This window comes from Parasteatoda tepidariorum, chromosome 7, assembly GCF_043381705.1.
Source record: "Parasteatoda tepidariorum isolate YZ-2023 chromosome 7, CAS_Ptep_4.0, whole genome shotgun sequence".
Lineage (NCBI taxonomy): Eukaryota > Metazoa > Arthropoda > Arachnida > Araneae > Theridiidae > Parasteatoda > Parasteatoda tepidariorum.
In genome coordinates, this window is record NC_092210.1 from 14,363,921 (window position 1) to 14,380,781 (window position 16,861).

General features: G+C 30.3%; 1 protein-coding gene across 6 annotated transcripts in view; it reads right to left on the reverse strand.

The window, feature by feature from the left end:
• LOC107450334 (alpha-2-macroglobulin) overlaps positions 1–11,904 on the reverse strand; it is a 68,221-nt gene extending 56,317 nt beyond the window's left edge. For all 6 annotated transcript variants that reach the window (XM_016066101.4, XM_016066100.4, XM_016066098.4 and 3 more), the window contains exons 1-7: positions 11,710–11,904; positions 11,154–11,241; positions 8,822–8,997; positions 7,331–7,522; positions 6,199–6,254; positions 2,196–2,268; positions 794–910 (exon numbers count right to left, since the gene is read on the reverse strand). In XM_016066101.4, coding sequence (XP_015921587.2) covers positions 794–910; positions 2,196–2,268; positions 6,199–6,254; positions 7,331–7,522; positions 8,822–8,997; positions 11,154–11,221 — 682 coding nt within the window. In that variant the 5' untranslated portion in view covers positions 11,222–11,241; positions 11,710–11,904. The remainder of the gene's footprint in view (positions 1–793; positions 911–2,195; positions 2,269–6,198; positions 6,255–7,330; positions 7,523–8,821; positions 8,998–11,153; positions 11,242–11,709) is intronic.
• Positions 11,905–16,861: the final 4,957 nt, after the last annotated feature.

A 16,861-nucleotide genomic window follows, 5' to 3' on the forward strand; every position in this document is an offset into this window, starting at 1 on the left:
TGTTAACCTTTTCAATTTTTCCAGATCACATTAAAAATTAAATTTAAAAAAATTTATTCTTGTTTCAATTATTTTGCTTCAAATAGTACCTCTTTTTGAAAAAATAAATAAAGGGATAAACCTTTTTTTTTTAAATTTCTAAAGTGACTGGATAAAGTTGTTTCAGGTATTATTTAGCATGTATTCAACTTTGTTGATTCTCACTTTCAACAATGCATAGTTTTTTTTAATCCAAAAGAAAAAAAAAGGGTGATAATTGTCAGCCAATTCCGTGAGGGGAGCTGTAGGCAACAAAAGGTTGGAAACTGCTGATCTAAACTATCACAGTTTAATGACAATTTCACGTTTTCTAGCACATGACCAGCCAGTCCATAACCGGAGGAGTTTCTAGGTCAATGACAATGTCACTGATGTGATGCTTTGCAATTCTTGATAAGTGGCCTATCTCACCCTTCAATTAGAACGTAAAATTCAAATGCGCATTATAATTTCAGAATCTTAGTAATCAGACACTTATATAAGTGAGGAAGTAACAAAAACGCTATCCTTATATTTTTAACACATCGGATAGCTCTTATGTTAGTTACATTTGCCACATCTTTTCATTAGGTAAGAATAGTTTTTGTAACTTTTACGTTCGGTAGTGTAAAATGAATCTCAATAAATATAACTGAATTTATCAGTTTGTTGTTTCCTGTCTTCAGAATAAAACAATTTTTAGCTCTTCATTCTTTGAAATGTTTATGACAATCTATGAAAATACTAAAAAAAAAAAAATAACATTATTATTTACCATATTCTTTAACATCAAAATTTGTTAGTTGATTAAATTTGTCCCCTGTATAGACTTTTATAGACCAACTGCCTAAAACAGGATCCTCTGTTAGCTGGAACTTGTTTTGAACCAAACCTAAATATTGAAAAATAAAATATAAAAAATACCTTTACAAAATGCATATTTTCGTAAAAAGATAAAAAAGGACTCATAAGACAATAAAAAACACCAGCTGAAGAAAAGTTGTTTAAAATGTAGATTTTTAGCTTTCTCATCATTAAGGGTTTAGTATTTATTCACACTGGAAACTCTAATTTAACTTAAACCAACATAAAGCACTTAAAAAAAATTTCTAACGCAAGGGAAAGTAAAAATTAGACACGTCTTCTTTTGAAAGCTTGACAAAATGACAACACTTTTCAAGCTATTGTGTGTCCCGCAGGGGACTGATCGTTAAGACACGGTTCCCAGCAGATCACCGAAGCATCACTGGCTACGGTCAGTGTGCGGGTGGCACACCACTTGGATCAGTCTGCGTAGGGACCGAGGGTGTGCAGTATTGGTCCTCGTTGAACTGTGCTACCGTAAAGTGCTCGACTTCGCGCGCAGGTCGTCGGGCTACCAAAGCGGGGGTGCCATCCCTTCCGCAGAGGATCAAATTTGTGATGGCATGTCTTCGGATCATCCTCCGGGATGTTTCCCTGACCGCCGCCAATAGCCCATTGTGCAGCTCTTGTGCGACGTAAATTAACAACAACAACAAGCTATTGTGTACAGTTTCCAGCCGTGGAAGTAAGCTTAAATACTGTCATGAACGATAATACCTATGGACTAATAACTCTGGCGTCACAGTGACACTTCTCTAAAAGTTTCTACTTTCCCAATAGGCGTCTGCGCCCTCTACCGACAATTAAAGAAAACGGTTAGTTGATACAAAAAACTAGAATAGGTGACACTCTACTGTTTGTAATTTTGAGTCTTTGCCATATTTTTGTTTACTTCTGTATCATTACATTTGTATAATGAATTAATTATAATTTCTTATGATTTATAGAAAAAACTACATCATTGAATTGAATTTGGACCGATGATTCAGTTCATTATCAAACTCAGGGGAGACTAAGTCATCGTTTCCAAAAATATTTGTAACTGAAATAAATACTAATTAAATTTCATAAATCTTCCAATCGTTTATGAATCAATAAAGAACTTGCAAAAAAACAATGATTTATAATCTACCTCTCATTGTAATGAATGCATTATTTTTGAAAACATAAATTTTTGAAATTTGGTTTTTCGTTAATATTATCTCTTCAGTTTTAGTATTTAATTATTTTTCATTATAAACTTTTCAAATACACCTTCAAATTTTATTAACTAATTTTATTAAATTTTAGGAATTAATCCAAAAAATTCAAACCTTTTTCCAGATCCAAATTAGTATATTGGAATAACCTAGTTCCTTTTGGGTCTTCAACGTAAGCTATAGTTTTCTGTAAGAAATTTTATTAAAAATAAAATTATAATGTGTCAAATATAAAATAAATATATTATATGGGTCTCAAAAATATTATGATATAAACTTTTAAAATTATAAACTTTTAAAAATGCTTGAATGAAAACAGTTAAATTTTACTATTGAATTATACATTATATTGATCTCAAAACGATTTCAATTTCTGGAAGAATACTTGAGTGTATAAAGTTGCATGTAACTTTAAACATTAAGGTATGTAAGCATTAAGGTAAGGCATACCAGCGTTTTGTTTTTAATAATACCTTTGATATTGATGATTTTCATAACGTGATTTTCTTTTCTCGTTCAAGTTTTTATTTGGGAGCTCTAGAATATATATATATAGCTCATTTTTGACTAGAAGTAAAGTCATGCAGTGAACTGATCGTTAAGACCCGGCTCCCAGCTGTTCACCGAAGTTCACCGCGGGCTGATCAAGCATCACTGGCTGCAGCCAGTGATGCTTGATCAGCCCACGATGAGATCGAGGGTGTGCTGTATTGGTTAAACTTTTCTACAATAAAGTGTTCGACTTTGCACGCAGGTTGTCGGCCTACCGGAGCGGGGATGTCATTCCTCTTTCAGTGAATCAATATTGTGATGGCATGTCTTCGGATTTTCATCATGGATGCTTCAAAGACCATTGCCAATAGCCTATTGTGTAGCTTTAGTGCAACGTAAATAATTAAAAATCTTTCATGTCCTGCAGTGGACTGATCATTGAGACACGGTTCCCAACAGAACACCGAAGTTAAGCATCACTGGCTGCTGTCAGCGCGCGGGTGGGTGACCACTTGGATCAGTCTGCGTAGGGACCGAGGGTGTGTGGTATTGGTCCTCGTTAAACTGTTCGACCGTAAAGTGCTCGACTTCGCGTGCAGGTCGTCGTGCTACCGAAGCAGGGGTGCCATATCCTCTGCAGAGGATCAAAATTGTGATGTCATGTCTTCGGATCATCCTCAGGGATGTTTCCCAGACCGTCGCCAATAGCCCTTTGTGCAGCTCTAGTGCGACGTAAAAGAACTACAACAACAACAACAAAATCTTTCATGATACTTAATTCAAAAGCCTTTAATCGGCTCTTAGCTTATTGATCGAAAAATTTGATTGGGCCTCTATGGCCGAAAAATATTGCCCTATCACCAAAAATCTCTAAAGCCTAGAAGTTCAAATCCTATAGTAACTTCAAATATATTTTTTTGATATCCATCTATAATTTGTGCTATCTGTCCTTCAATTTGACAAGGGTCAATGAAGTTCCCTTTGTATTGAGCACAAAAGCACTTACATATATATGTGGGGTCTCTATTTACCAAGGGGTAGTGCCCTTCTGCCAATTGATCTGAAGCACAAAGGCAGCGGGTTCAAATTCCTTATGTTGTTCTGTTCTTCTCTCATTTGTGCTAACTGTTCTTATTGACTAGGGTTCATAAAATCGTTCATGGTATTGAAGGCATAAGTAAAGAATCCTCTTTGGGCAAGAAGTCTTGGCTATCCTCCAAACACTCTAAAATGGAGAGATAGCGGGTTCAAATCCCGCTATAAATATCGACGAATCTTTGTGATGTCCTTATCTGATTTATAATTTTTGTTCTTCAACTTGACAAGGTCATGTAAACTGCTCTTTGTAATGAGTAAAAAATCTGCTATGTATGTGCAATATTAAATACATAAATAAATAAATTGTCCAGTTAAGATTGAAATAATTTTTCCCTCGTTATAAGATTTTCCCCCATAGTTGCTAAGCAACATACTTGTCTGAAAAGAAAGTTCCCAGAAGAATACTTCTTATAATGTTTAGGGTTTAATATTGAAAAGCTCTAAGCAGGCTAAGGTGTAAAGCTATTGAAAATATTTCGTAACTGCTTGCTTTGATTTTATTACGGGGGTTCCATTGTTTTTCTTAGTGGCTAATTGAAAAATTCTGTTGGGTTCCTCAGAAGTGAGTAAATATCTTTTTAATCTGGAGTGTAACTGGAATTTTTTTTGCCTGTAATTAAATATTTATTGAGAGATGCAATTATCATTATTATTATTATTATTATATATATATGCTTGGAAATTGAAACAAGAGTTTCACTTGTGTATGTATAAGTATGATATTTTTAGACCTTGAACTTTGATATTCATATCTTAAATTCAAGCTTCATTGTCAATAATTATTAATTTTTCAATTTTCTGATAAACGTTTTAATGTTTACAAGCGTTTATTACCTACAATTTCTTGATCTTTTCCATATTTTTATTTGTTTTATGATTTTATTCTGATTATAGTTTTTTACACTTTAGTTTCATTTGCTATCAGAAACTGTAACAAAAAAAAAACCTAAAATAGATCTTCCATATAAAATTTAAAATAAAAATTATTTAAACTAAAGTTTGCATTGCACCAAATGAAAAGAAAGTGTAAATAGAAACTGTAAAAAAAAGCAAACATCAATTTTCATATCAAATTCAAAATGAAAATTATTTAAACTAAAGTTTGCATTGCATCAGAAGAAAAGAATCAAATTTAAATTTAGAAGTACTTAATTTATGAAGAAGCATAAATAAAGTAATTCTTACTATACTTTATATATGTAGAAAATGTCCTTTACTTAAAGTCTATTTATATATTTCCTATTTTGGTTAATTTGAGATATTAGGAATAATATTCGAATTACTGATAAAAAAATAAGATTATGAAATATTGATTAAAAAATATTTTAAATTATTTTACTCTGCGCTTTAAGTAACATTATTGTGAAAAGAAAAATACATTATTACTTAAAGTATTGAATTACTTTCTTTTGCATATTAAGAAGAAAGATTCTAATTATTGATAGCAATATTGTTGCAGCAATCTAAAATATTTTTATACAAAATATTGGATTATTCTAAATCGGAGTTTAGACACGACATCCGTATTATTGACATCATTTAATATTATAAAAAAATAAAGAAAAGCATTGCTACAAAAAATATTGTGTGATCCTATTTTGGATATTAGAACTAAGATTCGAATTATTGAAAGAAATATGATTATAACAAAATGTAAAATATTGTTGTACGAATTATTAAATTATGTTAGACGTAATTTTCAAAACGAGATTCTTATTATTGATATCATAGTTAATATGAAAGAAATGAAAATATTATTATTACGTAAAATATCTTTCCTGAATACTAGAATTACAATTTCAATATTTGATGGAATATTTAGTATAAAAAAAAATACTATTATTTCATGAAATGTTGTGTTATACTAACCTGGTCATTTGAATTAAGACTCTAATTATTGATAACAATTTTATTGTAACGAAATGCAGAATATCATTATATGAAATATTCTATTCTGAACCTGTACTATTCTAGACCGAAATGAGATTCTTACTATAGATAACATAGTTATAAGGAAAAAAATATATACTATTATTGCATAAAATACATATTATTGTATAAAATATATACTGTTATTGCATAAAATATATACTATTATTACATAAAATATTGTGTTATCGTAGCCTAGATATTAGAATTAAGATTTTAATTATTTGCAGAAATATGATTACAGCAGAAAGTAAAATATTATTATACTACATATTATAGTATTCTAGACTGAATTTTTGAAACGAGATTCTTATAACTGATAGTATAGTTATTATGAAAAAATAGAATACTATTATTGCTTAAAATACTGTATTATTCTAGTCTGAATATTAGAATTAGAATTCTTATTATTAAGATTCTTATTATTAATAACAATGTGATTAAGTTAGGGGCAAACTATTTCACGCTATTTATGGTGTGAAACTGGAGTATTCATATTAAAGTAAATCAATATCATAGTAAGGCGGTTCAAAAATCTAATACTTTTTTTTAAAAAAAATTTATAAATATGATTATTATGTAACGTAACAAAACTTACATTTGATTCCTTAAAGGGTTTCAGATCTTTATTTACTCTAAGAACTCTGAATTGCACTAAATGGAAACAAAAGATTTTTTTATTTGCAAATAGAAAGTCAGCGAACATGCAGATAAAGTGTTACTTACAACAATAACTATGTTATTTACTCTATAAAAATGGTTTTATGTAGGTAGATAAAATAAAAATTACCTAGACCTATGTTAGACATAAAAAGGTGTAAGCTTCAAAGGTCAATCGTTTTCTTACGGTGGAAGAACAATAAATATATTACATGCAGAAAAAAACCTATAGCTTCCAGATGCTTATGATTATAATGAAATTATATAATCAAAACAGCACAAATATAATAATTTATTTACACGTTATAGTCAAATTGAGTATATCTTCAAAGTTTTCACTATTTCAAGATAAAAAATTGAAATTGAAGGTTGTTCTGAGCATCAATCCAATTTCAGTTATTTTTTGACAACTGCTATCAGAATTTATATCGCCATTTTATTGTAAATATTAAAATTACTATTGTTTCTTAAGCGAGTCAAGCGAAATTTATCGCAATATTATTTCCAGTTTAAAATTTTATCGCAAACTAGTAAGACATTTTTTTCTATATTACTCCGTTTTTCAGTAAACTAAAAAGGAGAAAAAGTGTCAGACATGAAACGAACAACATAGGGTGCACCCCTTTTGAAAGACGTAGGGGAATTAACGGGTGGTATACCCTCTATATTTTCATTTTAGAACTATCAAAGACGAAATTATTAACTTTATAGTTCACAGGTAAGAACCCTTGCATTCAATAGTTCACGTAGATTTATAAATTGTTTATTTTTATCATTCAATTGTAGAACACAAATTATTTTTTTAAATTTTTTTCCAATGACCACCTTGCGTCATACAGGCATTTGAAGGGCAGATTTGTAGGTCACTCTTTCAGGGGCAGCTTATTAGGTGGGCCAACAGTGCTCCCACAGTAAGGACAGATAGTACAGAGACGGAAAGAACATCCATGCCTTGCCCAGGATTAGAACCCAAAACCTTTCCGAAGCAAAGCCAGTTCCCTGACCCCTACACAGGCCGGTAGACAGAACACAAATTATAGTAATAATGAGACAGTTAAGTACTCCAATACCTGTTTCTCCTGGTTTGTAAAGGGGTTTGTCAGTTTGAATTATTACAATACTCCGCGTAGGTTTGTGCAGAGCTACAGTGTCACTACCAGATATTTTTTGGTCACCAAAAGTCCCGTTAATCTGTATTCTTCCGGAAAAGACATGCACATCTTGAAGATCAAAACGCACATTTAGAATAGCTTCTGTTTCACCTAGAAAATAATTTATTTTCATTTAAAATAGCTTCTGATTCACCTTGGAATATAATTTTAATTTAAAACAGTTTTATGATCACCTAGAATACAATTTTCATTTAGGACATTTTTCTATTCACCTTAGAATATAATTTTCACTTAGAACAGTTTCTGGTTTACCGAGAATATAGCTTTAATTTTTCAGTTAGTATCTTATCTTCAGGTAGTATCTTTAGTTCTATCATATGTTTATAAGGTTTATCATACGTAAATAAGAATTTCTAATTATTCAGACCTTGATTTAACGAATTAATCATAATTAGAAGTATAAAATTTACACATTTTACCCTTTTTACCTTTCTATTCAGAATTTTATATCTTCACATACAGGTAATTTTAGCTGCGTTAGTTCATTGAATTTATTTGCCAGAAATTCATTTTCATGTTCCGTAATAACCAGCAAGGTACATTTTCAGAATCCTTAACTGTACTACCAAAAATCTAAACATGTTATGTATCACGAACTAAATCTATTGAAATACAATGAATCACTACTGAAGGAGACGTGCCAAACACATCAAAACCTTTAAAATTGTCGGCAGAAATCGTGAAAAGTGGAATGGTGATTATTGGAAACACCTCCTAGTTACACGAGGCACTCAAACTGGTTTCGATGTTTTCAGTTACGTTTGATTTCTTCAAACAGCAGAGATTGCATTCTCTTATTTTCTTTTTTGCCCTATTAATGATGCTACGAATCTTGAATTAAAAAGCTTTGAAATATAAAACTTAAAACGGAATTAATCAATTTGACAAATAAACACTTCCATTAACAAGCTATCTCTAAGCTCGTTTAATTGTGTTCATAATTATATTCAGGGTGTGAAGTAAAGACAAATTTATAAATATATTAAAAGACAAGGATAACAACATAGTAAAAACACTTGGGTCACGAACTAAGTTTCAGTCGAGAAAAAAATCATAAGCGCTATCCAAATCTTGACAATTCACTATTAAAAATGGCTGAAACCTGTTTGATTGCAAGTGGGAGCAGTGATCAATTAAAATACGATTAGTTGTCACACTATCAATTCCAACCTCCCGAACAAACTGATTTACATGTTTTGTGAGTTCACTTACCTAAATTGTGATTTGTCGGATTTTGATAGCGTTTTTGACTTCCTCTCTCTTAAATATTAATTGTCTTCACCACTGCAATATACTTTATTGTCTTCATTTTTGAGCAAGGTTTTAAGAAATAATGTATATTGAAATTAGCCCGCACGGAACACCTTACATAGTAAAAAAATATTGTACCTTCAGAAATTTCGAATTTCTTGGAAAAAGCTATAGTCTCATTGTCACTACTGTAATCAATCTTGTTGAAGACTTGGACCTTCAGTGTCCCAGCATTCAAAGATCCAAATCGTCGGAAAATTACTTCATTGTTTGCTCCAATTCTCAATGTTCTTGGGCTCATGAAAATGTAACCACTGCATAAAAAAGGATTTATGTAAAACGTAAATTATTATTTATTAGTATGCTTTAACAGAAAACAGTAAAAATAACGTAAACTAATATTTCTTAGTAAAACCTGAAAAGTAAGAGATGATGTGATTTTTACTTAGTAATTTATAGCGTAGAGAAAATAGAAAACGCATAAATATGATAACACGTTTTTAACAAAATTTAATTAATTAAAATTGGTTAAACGTTTTTATTTATTTTTTACTCTTACATAAAAATAATAAATTTTAATTTTTAGCATTTTTTGCATCTCGTAGAATACTTTTATAGAGCATTTCCATACATATTTGTCATGAAACAATATCTACTAGTATTAAATAGTAAAATATTTATTACTAGTAGACAGTCAGAAAACAGTCTATAATGTTATTGGATTCGAACGTCTTATATTTCTTATATTTTTTGTTATTAAAAACTCATATCAACGAGCATAAATCTAATTTTTTCATAAGCAGTCACTTACGAACAGGCAAAAAATCTTAAAGCACTACTTTTTTAGAGAAAGAAATTGTACCACATCGTCGATGACCTTTTTTTTAATCTAGATATAGCTCAAAATATGCGTTTGAGAAAATTGTCCAAACTTAAGATGTGTGTTTAAGAAAATGGACGCAGCTCGAAATGCGTGTTTAAGAAAATGGACGCAGCTCGAAATGCATGTTTAAGAAAATTAACAGAGTTCAAAATGCGTGTTTAAGAATTTAGACGTAGATCAAAATGCGTGTGTAAGAAAAAGGGCATATTTTTTTTTCAAAAAAATGGACATAGCATTTGATCACACTTTTCTAACTTCTTTTATGAAAATGTTTCTTTTTTGAATAAAAAATTGTATAAATGTATCCAAGTAAATGCATTATGTTATGTTGTATTTTTGCTTAAATCAATAATTATATATTTTTTATAATTAATGTTTTAATTTTATTTTTTAAATTAGTATTTTAGTTTTATTTTTTAAATTAGTATTTTAATTTTATTTTTAAATTAGTATTTAGATAGTTAATTTAAATTTAATATTAAAAATTGTAATTTTGGATGTGCGCGTTTTCGTAAACACGCGTTATGAGCTCTGTCTATTTTTCTAAACACTTATGTTGAGCTATGTCTATTTTTCTAAACACTTATTTTGAACTATGTCTATTTTTCTAAATACTTATTTTGAGGTATGCCTATTTTTCTAAACACGCATTTTGAGCTATACCCAGAATAAAATTTCCTGGACGAAATAATGTCTGGTATATTAGACGCTAGATTGTCAAGATAATATTAAATAATGCATTAAATTTTAAGGATTGTGAGTTCGATAAAAATTTTTTAACAATAATCTGTCTTACTAAGTAGCAGGCGTTAAATAAAGATGATTTTTAATATGATGAGAATTATAATGATTTATCCTAAATTTCTTTATTTAATTAAATTTTATTAAAGATTGAATTAAATAAAGAGATAAATTTTATAGATTTTTAATTTATTTTAACGATATTCAATTTATTTAATGAAACAAAGATTAGATTAAATTAAATACAGTTAACTTTCAATATGCTGAAAATTATTTTGATCTTCAGCAAAATTTAATAAAAGAAAACAAGTTTTTTAAAAAATTTGAATTCTAAATCTGTTTCTAGTTCAAGTTATATAGATAAAATTCAGTAAAATTGATAAGTTTTATAAAGATGTGTGTTAAAATTGTGTTGGGATTAAATTGTGTTTTTAACAAAGTTGCAAATCTTTAATAGTAATTGTTTTTTGAAAGCATAACTTCTGCTTTTTGTCTGTAAGCTTCGCTATTGCATGTCCTTTATGTTTATTTAAAGTTTTTAATTTTAATAATTTATCAACTAAAAATTTTAATGAAGAATGAGCTTCAAAGATTTTAAAAAGTTATTTGGGATTTTATCATTTTTCGCTAGAACACATTTCAAATGGGTTTAACTTAATAGCGAGTGAAGGCTTGTAAAGCAAACATATAAGATTGTGAAGAAACCTAGGAGGGTTGGAGAATGACAGTGAACATAGGGAGATCTAGCTAATAACATACTAAATTGTTTATTTATACCAAATTGTTATTGTAATACCAAGCATGGCAAAGGTTTTGTTAACAAATATACGTTAAAGAGGCACTTACTCTTGATCTTGTGAAAAACAGATTGCAAGAAATGAGAAGAATGCAACAAAGATAAATAAACAATGCATCTTGATGGCACTTTAATAAGCTGAAAAAAATTGTGCAATAAAATTATAGATTAAATAATACATGTTAAGATAAGTTTTATTAAGTTTAAGTTTTAAAAATTTAGAGAATTTCGAAGTATTACAAACTGATTCGTATTTCAAACCAAACAAATATTTATAAAATACGTAAATTCGGTAAATTGTAGCTCTTTATCTTTCGATTTTTTTAATAGTTACAGTTTGTTCTAATTTTTTGGACAGTTTTTCATTTCAAAAATCAAACTGATTTTGTTCTTGCTGTTGTCGATATTAGGCTGTAATAAACCGAGTCAACAAAATGAAGAATTCCGATGATTATTCTAAAATTTGCATGCAACAGTATTCTAAAATTAAATTCAGCTTTCCATGTTCTTGCCATACAGCTACAATTCCACCACCCAACAATTAAAATTATTTGAGTTATTCTTAGCAATTAAAATTATTTGAGTAATATTTATAAATGTACTTACCTTAGAAGATATTATAAGTAAAAGAAGTAGAACATATCTTAAAACATGAAAAGCAATTTTAGCAAGAGAGATCAAAAATGCGAATAAGTGATTTTTATACTTTTTCACGACCAGCTGAAACCTCAGGAATAAGAGCAACGCAAATAAAATTTTAGATTTAAATGGAATTACGGATATACTGAACGAAATCATGATAGAGAACTGGATTTAGTAACCGCAATTTATTTTCACTTAAGCGATAAAATCTATTAAATTGATTTATGTCATTGAATTATTATGGAATGTGTGTTTCACTTAGCATTTATATAATATGCATGACGGAAAATAACGTTGCAAAATGGCATAACTGATTTTACTGTGACAGCCTACTTATTACATTGATTTCTGACTGTTTGTCCAGCTTTGTCTCTGCGTTATAAAATTATGATTACTTGATTGATAATGGAATTGATTGATTTTCCTTTTTATTTATTCTTTATCTTTCTTTTTTATTTCATCGTTACTCATTCTTTTTTTATTACAGAAAGGATGTTTAAAAATAACACTTTTTTATATGATCCTCATTTGACATTAAAAGTAAAAATGTAAAACATGCCCAAAAAAAGAAAGGGAGAAGAAAGTAATGTATGAAATATATTTGAATGTATGAATGTAGGAAATTTCATTTTCATAATCAACTATTGAGGAATAGTTGATTATAAAAATGAATATAATCCAATTGGCTCGTTATGAACAAGTTAATTATAGTTCAATTTTATGGCCAACATTTGTAAGTTGTTTTTAAACTACCATAGTTTTATAATCAACTACTTAAAGACTTTCTTTTCACAAATCCAGTTTTGCCACCAGCAGATGAAATGGTTTTTAAACCTGTTCAAATTCATAGCCAAAAATTGAAATGATTTTTAACCAACAATTGAAATGTTTTGAATTCAATATTTTTAACTTTTGAAACTATCTTGAAAGATTTATTAACTAACTAACTTGATTAAACTAACTTGTAAGATTTATTCTTATCAAACCAATTTTATAACTGTCATTTAATAGGTTTTAATAAGCCAACTCAGTTTCTTAACGGGAGAAAAAAGTTTGAAACTTTTCAACTTAATAACAAAAATTGGAAAACGTCTTTTAACCAGTTTATTCCAAAATGTGAAATTTTTTTCATTAGTTCAATGCGAACCGTGGTGGCTCGGAGGATAGAGCGCTCTTCTCCCAATGAGGTGAACTGGGTCCGAATCCCGGAAATGGGCTGGTCGATACGAATTCCGCATTCGGCTTCCACCGACCACTGTGCTGACGTAAAATATCCTCAGTGGTAGAAGGATTAGGGGTTAGAGTCCTTCTGCCGTCAGGCTAACCGCGGGAGGTTTTCGTGGTTTTCCTCTTCATGTAATGCAAATGTGGGTTAGTTCCATCAAAAAAGTCCTCCACGAAGGCTAATTTCTCCCAATACTTGATCCTGGAGTTCCCTTGTCTTCTGGATTGGGTTCAAAATTACAAGACTATGGAGTTGAACATTAGTTGTCGTAAACGAAGAATTGGGTCGACTATTCAACGGCTGTTCTAAAATAAAATAAACTTGCTCAATGCCGATGTATCAGTTATCGAAGGCACCGAGCTGTCATTTTGAAAGGACTCAACCCTCTTGAAGCTCATGCAGCTTCAGATAATTGAATACGATCTTATGTGGGCGGTAAGGGTAATATATGCACAATTCTGACTACATCACAATAACTATTATGTCGGTCACGGGTTGTTGTGGGAATTCTTCACTTATTTTGTGCACTTTAATTCTTGTGTTAGAAAATGAAAAACTTTTTTAGAGTATTTTAAAAGAATTGTGATACAGTCTAAACGTAGACCAATGAACAAAAGTGTTAAAAAAACATATTGATTAGCTTTGTTATATTTTAGCAACGATATTGATGGGCTGATATTTAAGTTTTAATAGATGTTGTTGATCATTTTACGTTTAGATCTAAAAACGCGTGATTTTGGGAACGCTTTTAAAATAAATGACGCCCGGTGGCTGAGCGGTAGTGCTTCGCGCTGTCGTGGCACAGGTTCCTGGTTCGATCTTCGGGCCGGGCAAGGTTGACTCAGCCTTTCATCCCTTCAGTAGGTCGATAAATGAGTACCAAGCATGCTTGGGAACTAAACACTGAGGATTCCGCGTAAGGCTGATCACCTGACCGGAACATCTGCTCCTGCACCCCAGAGCCCAAGGTCAAGAAAACTGAGATGGGCACAGTAGGCCTTGGCCCTCTATGGGCTGTCGCACCGCTGAGTTTAGTTTAGTTTTAGTTTAAAATAAAAAGGGAAGGTTTTTTTTTAAAAAAAGCCTACTAACTGCTATTGGCGAAGTATACGGGATAGATATAGATATGGCGAAGTAAACAAGAACAGTATAGAAATCGGCCAGCAAGTGAGAAGAACTCAGATAGAATAATTCAGAAATAATTGCTCGGTCACCTGTACAGTCCCGATCCAATATTATAATACCATAATATTTCTGAAAATAGTATGCTTATATATAGTATAATATTAACACTAAAAACATCAACAATAGCGCTTTTTAAAAATGATGATCATAGCGTTGAACTCAATAATGTCACAGTAATGGCTTCTAAGTTGGTAACAACGCTAAAATAGAAATCTACCTCAGCTTCCTATACTAATAATGTTCATTCTCTTATCCATACTTAAATGGATCAGAAAATGATTCTCTTATCCACTAATGAAAATTCATTCTCCTATCGCCATTTAAAAAAAGAGTGTGTTTAATTCTGCGTTATAGTAGCACATCAGTTCCATTAAATGTTGTTCAATAATGAAAATAGGAAGATTTTTTTTTATGTTTGTCTACTTTTTTTGTTTGTCTATTAGAAAGTATCACAAAATCTCAATTATTGAAATCATTTATTAGACGGCGCACACATTCTTTAATCATTCTGTTATCCAATCACTTTTTTCTGGTGAATAATACAAGCATTGGCAGTTTTTTTTCCCAAGAGCAATCAAAAAGCCACACTTTAAGTACCATACACTAGAGACAAAAATTATAATTTTAAACTGTGTATCATAGTGCCGTGAAGAATTATCTAGGCTTGAAAGAGAAAAAAAAATTAAAAGTTTTTTAAAGTTCGAAATTTTGGCGAGGTTTTCCACCTGATGGAAAGATAACATTGAGTAATTCTCACAATTTGTAAACTGTTATGAACTCAAATATGCAGCATCGGAGGAATTTGTTTTTTTTTAAGTACTCTAAAATCATATCACAAATTCTTTTTTTTTCTTCACAAAACTGTGACTTTCCTTTATATTAATTTGTGCCCTTTTCAGAACCGGCACAAAAAGCGCTGGCTAAACTAAACCTAAAAGTCAAAAATAACTGTTCAAGAAAATTATGATTTTGAAAACAGCATATTCTTCGCAAAAAGGCGTATTTCATGAAACGATTGTCTTCGAAATACAACCTTAAGAACACAAATAATATATAGACTCGCCATTGTTCATAGATCAGAGAGTGCCTTCTCACGGGTTACCATTAACGAGAAATCTGACAGTTCGAATGTTGTGACATTTTTTTTAATCCCCCACTGCGCAGTTTTGCAGTCCTGACGTTGTGACGTTCTTCTCCTATCGCCGTGCCTATTGTGCAGTCTATGCTCGTTCTTATGTTCTTTCTTCGAGGAGGTGTAGCACATATGCGCTTAGAATTATAATTATCGTCTTCATTTTCCAAAAAGTCCCCGAGTCAAGCTGTGTTGCGGGTAAATTGCGGGGTCTGTAATTTATGTAATTCTTTTGTTGAAAAAATAATAGAAGTAACATTGAGAAAAAAGCGAAGATTAGCGGAATGATGATGAAAGATTTTTATAGTTTAACTAATATCTGGAATATTACTTTTTATAGCAATGCATTCTTATTTGTACTAGTTATTTTTAGGATTAATAAAACGGAATTGGTTATGCAGATGGACGTCTTTTGGTATGATAGGAATTTATCTTAAAGCGTAAAACCTTTACTAGACATGCAAGGTCAATCTTAAGCTCGAAACTATATTGGGGAAGAAAATAATCATATTCTATTCATATCTGAATTATTTTACTACTTTTTTAACTAAAGATTCTCTATTTAAATGTTAATCTTATTATTTAATGGCTTAAAATTTATTTCCTTTTACTATTTCCATCAAATATTAAATGTCAGTCATTGTATGCTGGGAACAATCAAATAACAGTTATTATCATCAAAGATACTGAAATAAAGCTGTATTTTATGATAGAGACAGCACAAATATGTACATGCATTATTTTGTTTATTATCTGCTACATTTATTGTTATTTTATCGCTAAGTATTCAGTATAAGGTAAAACATTTATACTTTATAGTTTCATAAGTATAACTTTATAGTTTTATAATATATAAGTTTTTATAATTTGGAAAAAAAAACTCCTCAGTAGTTAGATATAACTTTTTTTAAGCTTTGTTTTATTGGACTGAGCATTTTTTTTCTTCATATTATCTGTTGAGAAATAAAGATGAAGACATTTAATATTTGAACGGTTTGTGTTCATTTTTCACAAAAATGGTCATCGGATCGCCATGTGTTGCATTTTGAAGATTTGACTAATCAATAACGGGCTAACTCGGTTCTCCCCGAGAGTTATGACGCAATGAAGATTGTCCATGCTGAAAAAAAAACCGTTCCTTCCCGTCATGAAATTCGTTTCTGATCAGAATGAGATTTCATGGGCAAAACCCATTCTCCTTTTTCTTTCGTTTTTTTTTTTTATTTTTTTGATAAGATGTTCAGTAATAAAATTCTAAATTTACTCATTTTTGACACTTTTAGAATCATAATGAAATTCGTTTATTTGCTTAAGCATTATTTCTTCTGTAACACTTTTTTTATAAAGTTTTTTTTTTAAGTTGGGAAATCAAACACAAAAACGCACTTTTTCTGAATAAACAAACCTTTTTTCGACGGATTCGGATTTTTGACTCCCAAAATATAGGGGGAAGCAGCAGTATGGGAATTATGGTTTTAATCATCATCGCGTGAAAGTTTTTCTTTTTGCAGTAAGGCAATATGAGAAACTTCGAGTGATCTGACACTATAGATGACAAACCAGTGGACTAATCT